Source organism: Eucyclogobius newberryi, unplaced genomic scaffold (assembly GCF_026437365.1).
Source record: "Eucyclogobius newberryi isolate DKJ021-1_F unplaced genomic scaffold, fEucNew1.0.hap1 SCAF_20, whole genome shotgun sequence".
In the NCBI taxonomy this organism is placed as follows: Eukaryota; Metazoa; Chordata; class Actinopteri; order Gobiiformes; family Gobiidae; genus Eucyclogobius; species Eucyclogobius newberryi.
Window position 1 is genome coordinate 10,149,073 of NW_027315835.1, and position 12,770 is coordinate 10,161,842.

Consider the following 12,770-nt stretch of genomic DNA (forward strand, 5'->3'; position numbering starts at 1 on the left):
GTGTACTTTTTGAGTAAGTTTGAAATTATACTTCACAGCTTGTCTTGGTTTGGTCCTGTTTTGATCAGAGTTTAGGCCTAATGGTTTAGTCCAAGTCTGGTTTATTTTCAGGTTTATTCCCAGTTTAGTCCCAGCTTTGATGTGGGTAAAGTTAAACTAAACCAGGACTAAGGACTAAACCCAAAACTAAACCTGGACTAAACCCAAAACTAAACCTGGACTAAACCCAAAACTAAACCCAAAACTAAACCTGGACTAAACCCAAAACTAAACCAGGACTGAACCCACAACTAAACCAGAACTAATCCAGGACTAAACCCAAAACTAAACCAGGACTAAACCCAAAACTAAACGAGGACTAAACCCAAAACTAACCCAGAACTAAACCTAAAACTAAACCAGGACTAAACCCAGAACTAAACCAGGACTAAACCCAAAACTAAACCAGGACTAAACCCAAAACTAAACCTGGACTAAACCCAAAACTAAACCAGAACTAAACCCAAAACTTAACCTGGACTAAACCAGGACTAAACCCAAAACTTAACCTGGACTAAACCAGGACTATAACATTTCCAAATCTAGTCCACAACAGGATTAAATGTGTGTGACTGTACCATATAAACGATATTAAAACACAAGTAAAAATAGCTTAACATGAAAATAATAAAAAAGATAAAAGACAGATTTACAGGATTCGCATGTGCCAAATGTCATAGATCTTCCTGCGAACTCATGCTTTCCGTACGTTGTGCTCGTGTGCTTTGCAGTCATGGGCAGCTTCGAGGAGGGCGAGCGTTCCCAGTCCGTCTCCCAGGGCGACGGCGCAGTGGTCCCAGCTCCACGGATCCGCAGCTACCCGCAACCACAAGTCACCTGGTACAGGGACGGGCGCAAGATCCCCCCCAGCAGCCGCATGTGAGTCCCACACCGCACGCGCATTCCTCCATCAAAGCTTCATTTCAGTCTTTATTTCAACAAATGGGAAGTTGAGAATGATGTCATCATTTCTAAACGCTTTACACAACTTGTTTTTGTTGGATCCACTACCGTTATGGATTATTCACTTGATATCTTGATTTTTTTGTTAGTTTATTTTCCTTATTTAGTTGTGGATATTTGTTTTGACTTCCTGTCTCTCCTTGAGTCTTAAGGCCACTATCCAAAAATTTCAAAATTGATTTCAAAAAGCAAAAAAATTTTCAGCATAATTTCCTGACGGACCAAATTCTATAGTAGAATGTGCAATTTAACAGTCAAAGAAGAGATATTTTGTCATGATTTGTGGGTTACAACTTGCAGCGTGAAACAAAAACAACGTCACATTTTTCGCGGTACTTTTAGTGTTTTGTAAGTTTTTATATGTCTTGTTGTCTTTTCAATGTGTTTTTTAACAGCAAATATGACATCAATGACAACACAACATAGATTAAAGTTACTTTGTTAAGTGTAGGGATGTCACGATTACACACTTTTTTGTAACGATTATGCGGTTATAAACATCACCACCAAAACAACAATAAAATCCTGAATTTTCTCTCCTTTTTAGTTTTCTTAACACATTACCGTTCAATAAGTGATCTGTTTAATGAAATAAAATGTTCTGAATGATCAATTTGACATAAACGGTTAGATAAAAACGCACTTTACAATTATTTTCACTTTTTTGACGAAAGGCTGAACAGAAACGACTTAATTTGGCTATTAAAATCATCAAATTTCTTTTAAGTGAACTAAAAAAACAAAAACATATATGGTCACTTTTCTATAAACTGAATTAAAAAATAATTAAAAAAAATCTTGTTCTTCTTTCTTCTAAAAATGTCCCGATTATATTTTTTTAGTTTGTATGATTATATTGTGACCTAAATAATCGCAATTATGAATTCACCTTAAAATCTTGACATCCCTAGTGAAGAGTTTTATTTTTTGGTTATATTTTTTCTTGTCAATACCCAATATCTCGGCGGCAAGTATGAATTTGGTGCGTAATTAAGTGATTGGCGGTTGTTAGAGAGATTGGCAGCTGCATTGTTATTACTTGTTTGTCATGTTTACGACTTAATTAAACATATTTTTCAAGTTTTTACTGTACATATCTGCACCTTTAAGCTCAATATTTAGTCTAATTTCAGTACCTTCCGGTGTAAGCACATCCACCCTTCCCGCTTCTCTGTAATTCCAATCCTTCAGTTTAAATCCTGTTTCTTTTTCCCTTCCGTTTATCGTCCATCCTCATTTGTTCCCTCTTCGTTTCGCAGCAGAATCGCACGGTCTTTTACCAAACAAGTCTCGACATCAAAGCGGCCGTGGCTCTGCGTGAAATGGCCCGAGCGTTTTGTTCCCCCCCCCCCCCCCCCCCCCCCCGAATCTTTTCCGTACCCGAAAACAGACCAATTTTACCTGAGCGTCGCCGTCTTCGCGCCTGTCGCTCTTAATCCGCTCGGAGGGGAATATGAGCTGTCTCGGGGTCACCTGCGTCCCCGCTCGGTGGGACGAGGTAGCCGTGCCCCTGACAGACTTAAATGGGACGGCTGTTTCGTCTCACCGTTGTCTTTACTTAGTGGAAAGAGGGCGAAATGGAGAGGCGTGGTGGGAAATAGGCTTGTTTCGGGGTTGGCGCGGCTTCAAAGGGCCTTCCGGGAGGCCAACGTCGAGGGTTTATCACCACTACTTAAAAAAGAAACAAATAATCAATGTGCGGAACTTTGTAGCGTGGCCAGACATCCTGATTCCTTCACAGTATGGAGGTATTTTTAACAATACAACACTGATTCAAACTGTAATGATCTACTATTAAGTACCAAAACTATGAAAAAGAAATGTCATTTGTGTGTATTATTTCATTGTGATTGTTCTGTTGCTTTTTGTTTGTTAAGCTGAAGATGTATTTATTTTTCTGTTTTAAATGTAGCTACTAAAAAATAACAACCTTTTTTGGTGTTTGTGCCAAGATTTATAACTTTTTCCCAGTCAGACTCGGGAGTAGTTCTCACTATTGAGTGTAAAAATAGAGAATGTTACCTTTACAGAGATATATAATCCATTTACCGTATTTTCCGAACTATAAGTTGCACCTTTTTTTTATAGTTTGGCCGAGTGCGACTTATACTCCGGAGCAATATTGTGATATTATTCGTTATTTTCACACTGGCAATCAGGTTTTTTTTCAGGCCACAAAAACACTGTACACTATAAATTTAACATATCAATGAAAAGCTAAAGAGAAAAGATGAGTTTTAAGAGATGACTTGTGGTGCACGCCGTTGTAGTTTGACTTCGTCTGTGAAAAATTAACATCCAAAGCACAGAAAATGGAGAAGCTTCCATTTTTGTTGCTCGTTATGATGTTGATGTGTTTTTCTGACAGAAACCTTCCTCCGTGTGTGCCTTGAATCAGCTCCAAATCTCTTAATGTACGATCATCAGGCTTTTCGTGACATATCAAAGGTTTTCATACCTGGTTAAAGCCATTCAACTGTTTTTTTCCTATTCTTTCCCATTTTGCTTGAAAATGGTGGCCTGCTTAACTTAGCTTAACTGCAAACTAATGGGCACAGGAGTCTGAGATTGACGTCAAAGAGACGCATTAGTTTCACTGGAAATGCAACAAAAATGACCTTTATGACTCTTAAACCCAGTTTGCATACTATCTCTGGAGCATCCTCCTGGCGGCAGCGAAAATGACCCTCACAAAAAAAATGACACAAAATGCACTGAAAAATCAAAAATTGGACAGACGAGAAAAAACAAAAAAACAAAAACACATTCGGACTAAATTTGAAAACTGGCAAATTTGGCTTTTTGTTGGCAAAATGGAAAATGTTTTTGGTTCACATGTGTTTTACCTTTTATTGTTTTATTGGATGTCTTTTCATTCTTTTCTGTTGTACTCTCTCTGGTCTTGTTTTGTTTTTCACGTTCTTTAAAAAATTTGAAAAAATCTTAATAAAAAGACGAAAAAAAAACAGTTTCCACAACAATTTTGAACACTGTGAATTCATAACAAAAATAATGGTTTTCCAATCATTATTAAAGAAAAAAAGTAGTGCAAAAAGCATTATAAGACATATGTAATAACTTTGTTGCAACTGCTCAGTCAATATTGGCAGAATATTTTGAAACTAAATATTTTTTCAAGTTCTTTTTTTTTGAAGAACTTCTTTTTAAAGTTCTCCAGCTTCAGCTCCAATGGCATCTGAATTTTTACTTTATTTTTTGCAGAAGTTTAATCCCATTCTGCATCTTCCATCCCAAGGTGAAAAAAAAAGCAGTTTGCGCGTCCTCCCCCTGCGTCTCGAGGTGCGCGCGTGTCAAAAGATACTTATCCGGCTCTCATCACATCTGCATCTGTGCGCCGTGGGAGGTGACCTTGCCCCGGGTCGGACTGCATCTTCCTTATCAGCTCCTCATCATCAGTAATCACAGGCTGACCCAGAATGACAATGAGAGCCACGCCGTCCGGGCCCTGATTGAGGATCGCGAAGGTTGGCGTTCGCTCCGGGGACGAAATAGACACTTTATTCCGCCGCGTCCCGATGTAGGTTTCTCATTTTCACTGGGAAAATGGAAAGTTCATGATCTAATCAGATTATTTACGCTGCGATGGCAAAAAAAAAAAAAAGAAAAAATTGTTGAAGGCTGTGCTGGATTATAAAGTGTGAGTTCTGTGAAAGAGAAATAAGACATTTTATTCTACGCGACCGTCATGTCACATTTCCGTTATTTATCTGCAATTTCAAAAAGTTGATTTTTTATTTATTTATTTTTTTAGCAATTGTGTTTATTCTTCTCTGTTTGTGAGGAAATTTAGTTACTCTTTAAAATGTACATCATACATTTTGATTGACCAAAGAACTAAGCTTATAATTATTATGAGAAGAAACAGAACGATTTTACGATTAATCATGATTTTTGGCGTTATAATCAAACTACTTTCCCACAATACTTTATTTTCCCTCAAGCACATCTCCAGCTATAGGAAACAAAACGTTCCTAATGATAAAGTCAATTAAGTAAAGTAAGTAATGTGACATAAATGGCATTATTAAAAAAAAACTGTTAGATTATAGTGTGATTTGTGATTGTCACGATTTTTATTATAAGTTATAATTATATTTGTTGTTAGAATTACTGATTAGCTGAAGATTCTTGACATCTTTTCACATCACGTTTAGTTTGAGCCGTCTGCACCATTTATCGACTGGTGGAATTGTAGTTCGAGAATGAGTGGTTGTAGTAGTTTTAATCTCTAATTAGAGGTGTCTTTCTTAAGGCTTATTGTAGTAAGTACTGCGTGAAAAGTTGTACTTTTTAATGTGCAGCAAACAGTTCTCCATGCCAACGGCACGCTGTGGGAAGTGAAGCTCGAAGTAAATGTCAAATTAAAATGTTTGGACGAGTACATTTTTATCTTATTTTTAGCTCTCTCAAAAGTTGGGACTTGCCTTAAAGGGTTTGTTCTGGATGTATTTATTAATCTTTAAGTAAAATGTATTTTGCTCCAGTACGGACTCAGGTCAAACAGTTTCACTTGTCCACGCCAACATCCCTGTACTTGGCTGGGATAGTTTGAAGGGTTGGGACTCCTGGTGACGAGTGTTGGGCCCTGGGGGGACAAAATGGCGGTCCGTTCAAGTCAATGGCGTGTGCTCATTGGTGCATGTCTCCAAAAAAATCTCTTTCTTCTGCATCACTTCCTGGTTATGGAGCAAGCTCTTGGCCTTTGCCCGACGGGAGCGAGTGTGCCGACGGCAGGTGACCGTACACTGGTCACCGTCACGTCAAAAATGTAAATTTGAGTATTTTAGAAAAGGTGAAAGAACGAAATTCCTTCTATTTTATTTTTAAACTGAAAAAAATTGAGCACTGTCTGCAATTTCCACAGGTTGAACTCTTTGAATGGTCTGGGCCGGGAGGTTGAAGTACAGCGGAGCGGCCACTACTCAATTTGCATTGCGGGCAGAGGGGGCGTGTCTTATCGAGTTATATCAAAACACCCATGGGTGACGCACGGCCGATGGGTAGGGGTCCGCTGCTTGTTGCAATGAGGTGTCCCTATGGGGGGGTGGGGCTTGTCGGTTTTGGGACGGAGGTAGAGAAGCACAATGTCTACTTTTTAAACAGCATTACGTCCCATGCATTCAGTGGAAGGTAAACGTGTGATTTAGACTCACTGGACTGATTATATTGCAGTGTTGAACCCTGTTTGCTTTCTGCATCTAATAAAAGAGCGTTTTTTATCGTCCGCAAACCAGGAAATGCACTGTTAGCATGCTAGTTGTTGTTAGCATTACCGTGATGGCAAAACACTGGCCTTTAAAAGTGGTGAAAAGCGCTCATAAAGTCATCACCATGAATAATTAGGAGTTTTGAAAGTAAGAAGTACGTTAGGACCACTGCACATAGTTTAAAAAGTTTATACTGCAGCAAAAGTCTTTGGTCTTTATGATACATTTTCAGCTCACCAAAAAAAGAAAAGTGCTAAATAAATAGAAGCAATTAAGTTACATTTTGCAGCCATAATAGCGTATGTTCTAATGTGGTTTTAATCAATGATGCGATCGGCCTCAAATGTCATGTTTTACAATTTTTGCTTTAGATCTGGCGGTTGTAATGAATTACTAACTTACTTTGTCTTGAATTATTAACATACAATATACTTTCTGTCAGAAGTTTGCATTTTCTACCATTCTACCACTCAAATGATTCAATTTGACAAGTTGTATTGTTTTAGACAGAAAGATTAAGTACTTATTATTATACATTATTGTCTGTGCAGTACTTTGAAAATGGTTTTGTTCATAAAAATGTGTTAATAAGTTAATTTGAAAACAAGATCATACACAATACTTCAATTAAAGGAGGTATGGACGATTTTTCTTCAGCAAATTTTTTATCATATTTCCTCGTGGCGTGGATAAATCATTTGTCCTGCCACGTATCAATCATAAAACGCACCTATCGCTCACCTGCAGCTGCGTCAGGCTCGTCCCCACGTTTCCGCGTGCCTAAGCGCATGGATCTATCATAATATAGTTCCCTCAGTGTACGGGGCAAAATGAAGACGGAGAAAGACAGTTCGAGCTGACGCAGCAGTGGACAGAAATCTACGGGAGACGAGTGATGCGATGCGATCCGTTGCGCTAATAAACAAACGCACGTGTGTGTTGTATCAGTCCACACGGGGGAGGGGCATGCGCACTTCCACCTGCGTTCTCAAATCGCCGAAAAATCGTCCATACTGCCTTTCAATTATAGCTACTCCTAAAACAATTATTCTATTTTTATTTCATTCAAAGCAACACTAAATACGATTTCTCTGCAAATTCTGAACCGTGCTTGTAAATTGTTTTACACTTGAGTTTTAAATTGCTCTTAAAGAAGAAGAAAAAAGCATAATTTAAAGTAGGTCATCGTATTCAAAAGACGAACGAAGGGCTTTAAAATTGGAACGCATTTCTGGGTTATCCAAGCATTCCAATATTCTGCCTCTAGTTTTACATTAATTACCGCTCTTTCTCTGTTGCCCTCTTTTCCAGCCACATTCATCCTTTCTTTACGTATTTTTATTTTTTTATCCGACTGTTTCTTTACCCCCCTCGATCCGCTCTTCTTTTCTCAATTATAGACAACCCGCTGTGCGTCGTTTGCCTTTCTTCATCCTCACTTAGTCGCCCCGAGCTCTGGGAATGCAAATTTCTCCCTCCGACGCCGCGCCAAGGTCAGTGTGTGCAAATGAGCACAGTTGATAACAGACGGAGCGTTTTTATTGAAAATCATTTAATTGAATTTGATTAATGCCACGAGCGTTGACTCTGCAGAGGCATCAAAGTCTGGCTCGTGGGTAGAATTTACTGAGAGAAAAAGGACACGGCAGAGCTATGTTTAACCGCAAATGTTTACTAAGAGAGCATTGGGTTTTAGTCAACATGGAGTGCAATAATGTGTTTGCGTAATTGACCTTTTTAGGGTTATTTGATGAAGAATTACAGTAGTGATTCCAAACTTTGATATGAGTCCGTCTTGTACCTCAGTGGTTGCCAATCTTTTTTGTCTCAAGTACCTCTTAAGTACTCCTTTAACTCTTGTACTTGGCAAATGAAGCCTGCGTAAATTCAGCCGTGAAGACCTAACTCCACCCATCACGTCAAGGCCACCTGCTCCCCAGCTCAACCAACGCACCCAGCCCGGGCGTCGGCCACCATGGAAGGACCCCTCTCTCCAGCGCCATCATCGCACTCAAGCGGGCGCCCGCCTGTCCGTCTGTGAGAGTCAGATCCCTCACTTCACCATGGACTCTTCCAGGTTTCTGCGCTTATCCAAAGAGGTTGTGCAGTTTTTCCCGGCCAAGAAGGAGGGTGAAAGGTCAGGGGGCGTCTGTACCATGGCCCACGCACCTGCTCCTCATCCCCAATCAACGCTCTCAAGTGACTCCTCCCCGCTCCCAATCAGCGCCCAGCCGGTCGCATTTAAGCCCTCAGGCAGATGGCTCGGCCGCTCAAACCGTACTGCGACCCACCACCTCCCCTGCTCCTCCTCTGCATTCCCCTCATCCTCTACCTTCTCTTCACATCGACCACCACCAGGCTCCAGGCTCAGGGGGTCTGAGCGCCAAATAACTCACGTAATAAAGCTTACTAAACAGTTCTTTCTGGTCGTCTCTACGTCTCTCCAGGGTGAAATACATCTGTTTACTCTATAATCAGTTATGACTGTATTGTTGTAGTTTTACCTCGGGTTTTCAGGTAAATTGTCATAATCACGAATGTCGTCTGTGTTTCTAGTCGCAGTAAAAACTTGAATATTATCTACTGTAATTCAGCAAACTCTAACTCTGTTTTTAGTCTGTGAATTTAATACAATTCGAAATGTTTCTACAGCCCATTTTGCGTCCAGATTTGAACTAAATCAACACCATAAATGTGGTAAGGACAATTTTGCAATTCAATGACAGTTTTATTTTCACATTTATTTAACAGCGTGAAGCCTGTTTTGGAAAAAGTTTGGGTGCTTTTGGTTTAAAGTTTAGATCAAGGGGCTGTGTCGGTGTGAATGGATTAAAAGAGGCATTTTTGACACAAATCTGATCTCCGGGATGTCGTTCTGACACTGATCGCAATACAGTAAATAGAAGAAATGCTAACGACACAAATTAATTACAAGGTTATTGTCATATTTCAGTGTGTTTAGCAGACATTTCTTATTCATTCATTTCTTATTCCGTCCAAATGTGCACTAAAAAGCTCCCAGGTAAAACTACTGTATTTTCTGCACTATAAAGCGCACTTAAAAGCCTTTAATTTTCTCAAAAAACTACAGTGCGCCTTATATATGGATTAATTTTGGTGACCCTAACCCTTTGGTGACCATCTTACTGACCTCGAAGTGATTGTTTTTGTGGTACGCGTTTTGTTTCGCTTAATGTGCCTTATATATGAAAAATTATCGAAAATAGACCATTCATTGACAGTGCGCTTTATAATCCAGTGAGCCTTATAGTGCAGAAATTACGGTAATCCCGTCCGAATAGGGCTTTTTTGTAATGATTCTGATGTTCATAATTTTACAATACAAAAACTTACTGTAAGGAACATTCCAAGTCAACGTGATTAGGAAACAATTTTATCCAACTCTTTATTCCTTCAGTGCTGCATTTACAAAAATAAAGGACTTTTAATTTATCAGTGCCTTTCATACGCTCCTCTGCACACTGACTTTTGGCATTTTTAAGTCTAAATTTGTGAATTTTTGAAGAGCACACGATTTTTGAGTTTTCGGCTCTTGAAGTGCTCCCAATTATTGCCGTTAACAAAACATTTGTATTACTTTTTCAGTTCAACCAGTAGCTCTGTTTTACTTTTATCGTCATGATTTTTTTTGTATTACATATTTCAGAACAGTTACATTGCGAAAATCCCCCCTAAAAGTAATATAACCCAACGAAAATGCTGCGTACTCCCGCCTGAATACAACATCTCAAATATTGCATTCTAAATCAATAACCACGACACAATAAACACTAGCACTAGCACAAAAAAGAAACGTTAATTTGAGATGATATATTGGACTCCCATTTTCTAACAACTTTCCACAACTTCCCAACGGATCAATCATACTTTGTGCCATGCCGTTCTTTTATAATCCGATTTCAGAAGACTCCCACTTTATTATGCGCGTACATTATCGTGTTTTATAACGCACAATCTTCTCTCCGTCTTTCCCGGTGTTTCGGTTCATACCTTCCCCCTCATAAAGACGTCCTCCTCTGCCTCCTCCGGTGTGATAACTTTAATTTACAGTCCCAACGGGGGGTTCTACCTCGCTGTTTCCCCCTCCGCACATGCTTAATCACAGCTCAGGCATGGAAAAAATAAAAAAAATGCCACCTGTCGCCCAAGAATACCTGCGACGTAATCACTTTCAACAAATTATCGGTAGATGCTGCTGCTTGTTTTTCAAGTCTCGAGTCTTGCTATTTTGTTTACCATTCGTTTAGCTTCAAAGCACTTTTTTTGTTTTTTTAGAAGGGTTTAGCATTCAGGGGTGCTTGGTTTTTTGTGTTTTTTTATGTTTTTGTGCAGCTTTCGCCATGGCAGCGGCGGTGAGTCTGTTGCAGCTTGAAGTGTACTCCGCGCTATTACTTGTTGATTGCGATTTGATTGTTTGTTGTTTATTTAGGAGCTACGTCCCAGGTTCCATTTACACTTATGTAGCGCTGTTGATAACAAGCGTGCAGCTAAAAATATGCAGAGATGATTGCGGAGCACGATAGGTGGCTGTTTCCCCCGTTGAGAAGAGGTTGGTGTTAGAGATGCCGGCAAATTTGTGAGACGGAAAATATGCAAGTAGAATTAATGACGCAAATTGCTGTTTGGTATATGGCTCATTTAAATTGGCCTAAAATTTACAATTTTTTGAGTTTTTTTTTAGGTTGAGCAAAGAATTCGGGTCCAAAGAGAATCAGTTTTTTTGTAAATTTTACTGCATTTAAGCTAAGTTTTCAATTTAATTAATAATATAAGAGTGTTTTGTACATTCATGGGATTCTGTTGTTTGCCAAAAAGCCTGTTCCTGACTTTTATTCCTTATAATTAATTGAGAATGTTCAAATCTTGACTAAAAGCACTTCTGTTGAGCCCTCACTCGTCTCTTTTAAAGTACATGTTATAAATATTATGTTTTTCTCTGTTTGTGATTGTGATTTGAATTCATTTTTTTCTGTTATATGAAACACTTTGTATTACGTTGTGTACAAATTGTGCTTTATAAGTACAATTGCCTGGCCTCGTCTTTGCATTCCGGTCGTCTTTGGAGCTCAGACTTTCAAAGTTCCTTGTAAATTCACACTAGAACACATTCCCATCTCGGAATTCCTACGGGCAACATTTCAGAACCCTGAGTTTATGCGGGCAAGAAAATCCAACACGGCTGCGTTGGGATAAAGTTTAATATATGACTGTTAAAATATTGATAGTGCTTGCTCTCTGCTGCCGACCCTCTGGTTGTGAAGCTGCTGAGCCTCTGCAGTCATACAAGTGCGGTTATGCTATCGTCTACATGGAGCTAATGGCAACAAAAGCAGAAATTCACTCTGAAAAGTTGATTTATAACTTTCAGTTTAATCAATAAACTTAATTCCATCCACATTTTGGTTGATTTGAGCACATTAATGCTTTTTTATCATTTGATTTGAAACATAATCTGTAATTTACGGCTTTTTTTTCTTACTTGACAACTGGAACTGTGAGAAAAGACAAATGAAATACAGCATTATTGTTAGAAGAACCTGTGAGGAACACACATGGGGACAGGGAGAGCATTTAAAGAACAACCAAGACTTCCACCATTCCGAAAAATGAAATCTTTACACTAACAGAACGCCCTGCCCATGCACTTCGAACAGAGCTGGGTCTAAATCAGCCCGTAAAGCTAAAACACTGATAAACTTGTGAAATCTCTGCTCTCTGCCCCTGCTGCAGTCCTCCCTCTGGCAGTGTAAAGTCTGGCTGTGCTCTGTCAGCGCTCCCTCTGTGCCATGTGGCCCACGCAGCTGCTCTGGTTGGCTCGCCGCGCTCACACATGTGAAGACGCACTTTTGGTAGTTTCTCTGTTCCTCAGATCATAGTGGAAGGATTATTACTTTGCTGCGGCTTCTATTGTGTGTTTGTCCGGATGGGAAAGTCTGTGTTCGCCACCTGCTTGTCTCCGTGGAGATCTTATTGCTTGTTCAAGGGTATGTAATTGAACCAGAATTTCCATGAGATAAGCAGGCGGATATACTACACTTATGGTACTTCCAGTCTTCCGAGTTGTAAATGTTCTACTTAGAAACTCAGAGTTAGAAAATCTCACATGGCTGCCCCCTGCGTTTGGTGAGACGGCTTCATTAATAATAGTATTTATGTTATTTTATCTTTGTTTGCTCTCTACTGCCCACCGCTGTGAGCTTCTGCAGTTATAAATTCACAGTTATGTGACTAACTCCTACTCAGAGCTCATGTAAACAACAGCAAACATTCATTCTCAAACATCGTTTCAAAAGCTCGAAATATAATAACAATGTCCGAGTTAATACATTAACTTAAGTGGAACGCTCATTCTGGTTGATTTGAGCGCTTTCCTTGTTTTTATGACTTCATTGAATGTAATGTACTAGTGATGCTTTTTCCAACTACAACACAGAAACTTGGAGAAAACGTTCCTCCGAGGTTCGCAGCACAGCAATACGTAACTGTTGCTTGAAAAATAAACAGTAGTTGGTTTATTTT

The 12,770-nt window shown here is 39.3% G+C and overlaps 1 protein-coding gene across 7 annotated transcripts in view; it reads left to right on the forward strand.

The window, feature by feature from the left end:
* sdk2b (sidekick cell adhesion molecule 2b) overlaps nucleotides 1-12,770 on the forward strand; it is a 565,983-nt gene that overhangs the window by 391,435 nt on the left and 161,778 nt on the right. For all 7 annotated transcript variants that reach the window (XM_072455684.1, XM_072455687.1, XM_072455686.1 and 4 more), the window contains exon 4: nucleotides 771-918. In XM_072455684.1, coding sequence (XP_072311785.1) covers nucleotides 771-918 — 148 coding nt within the window. The remainder of the gene's footprint in view (nucleotides 1-770; nucleotides 919-12,770) is intronic.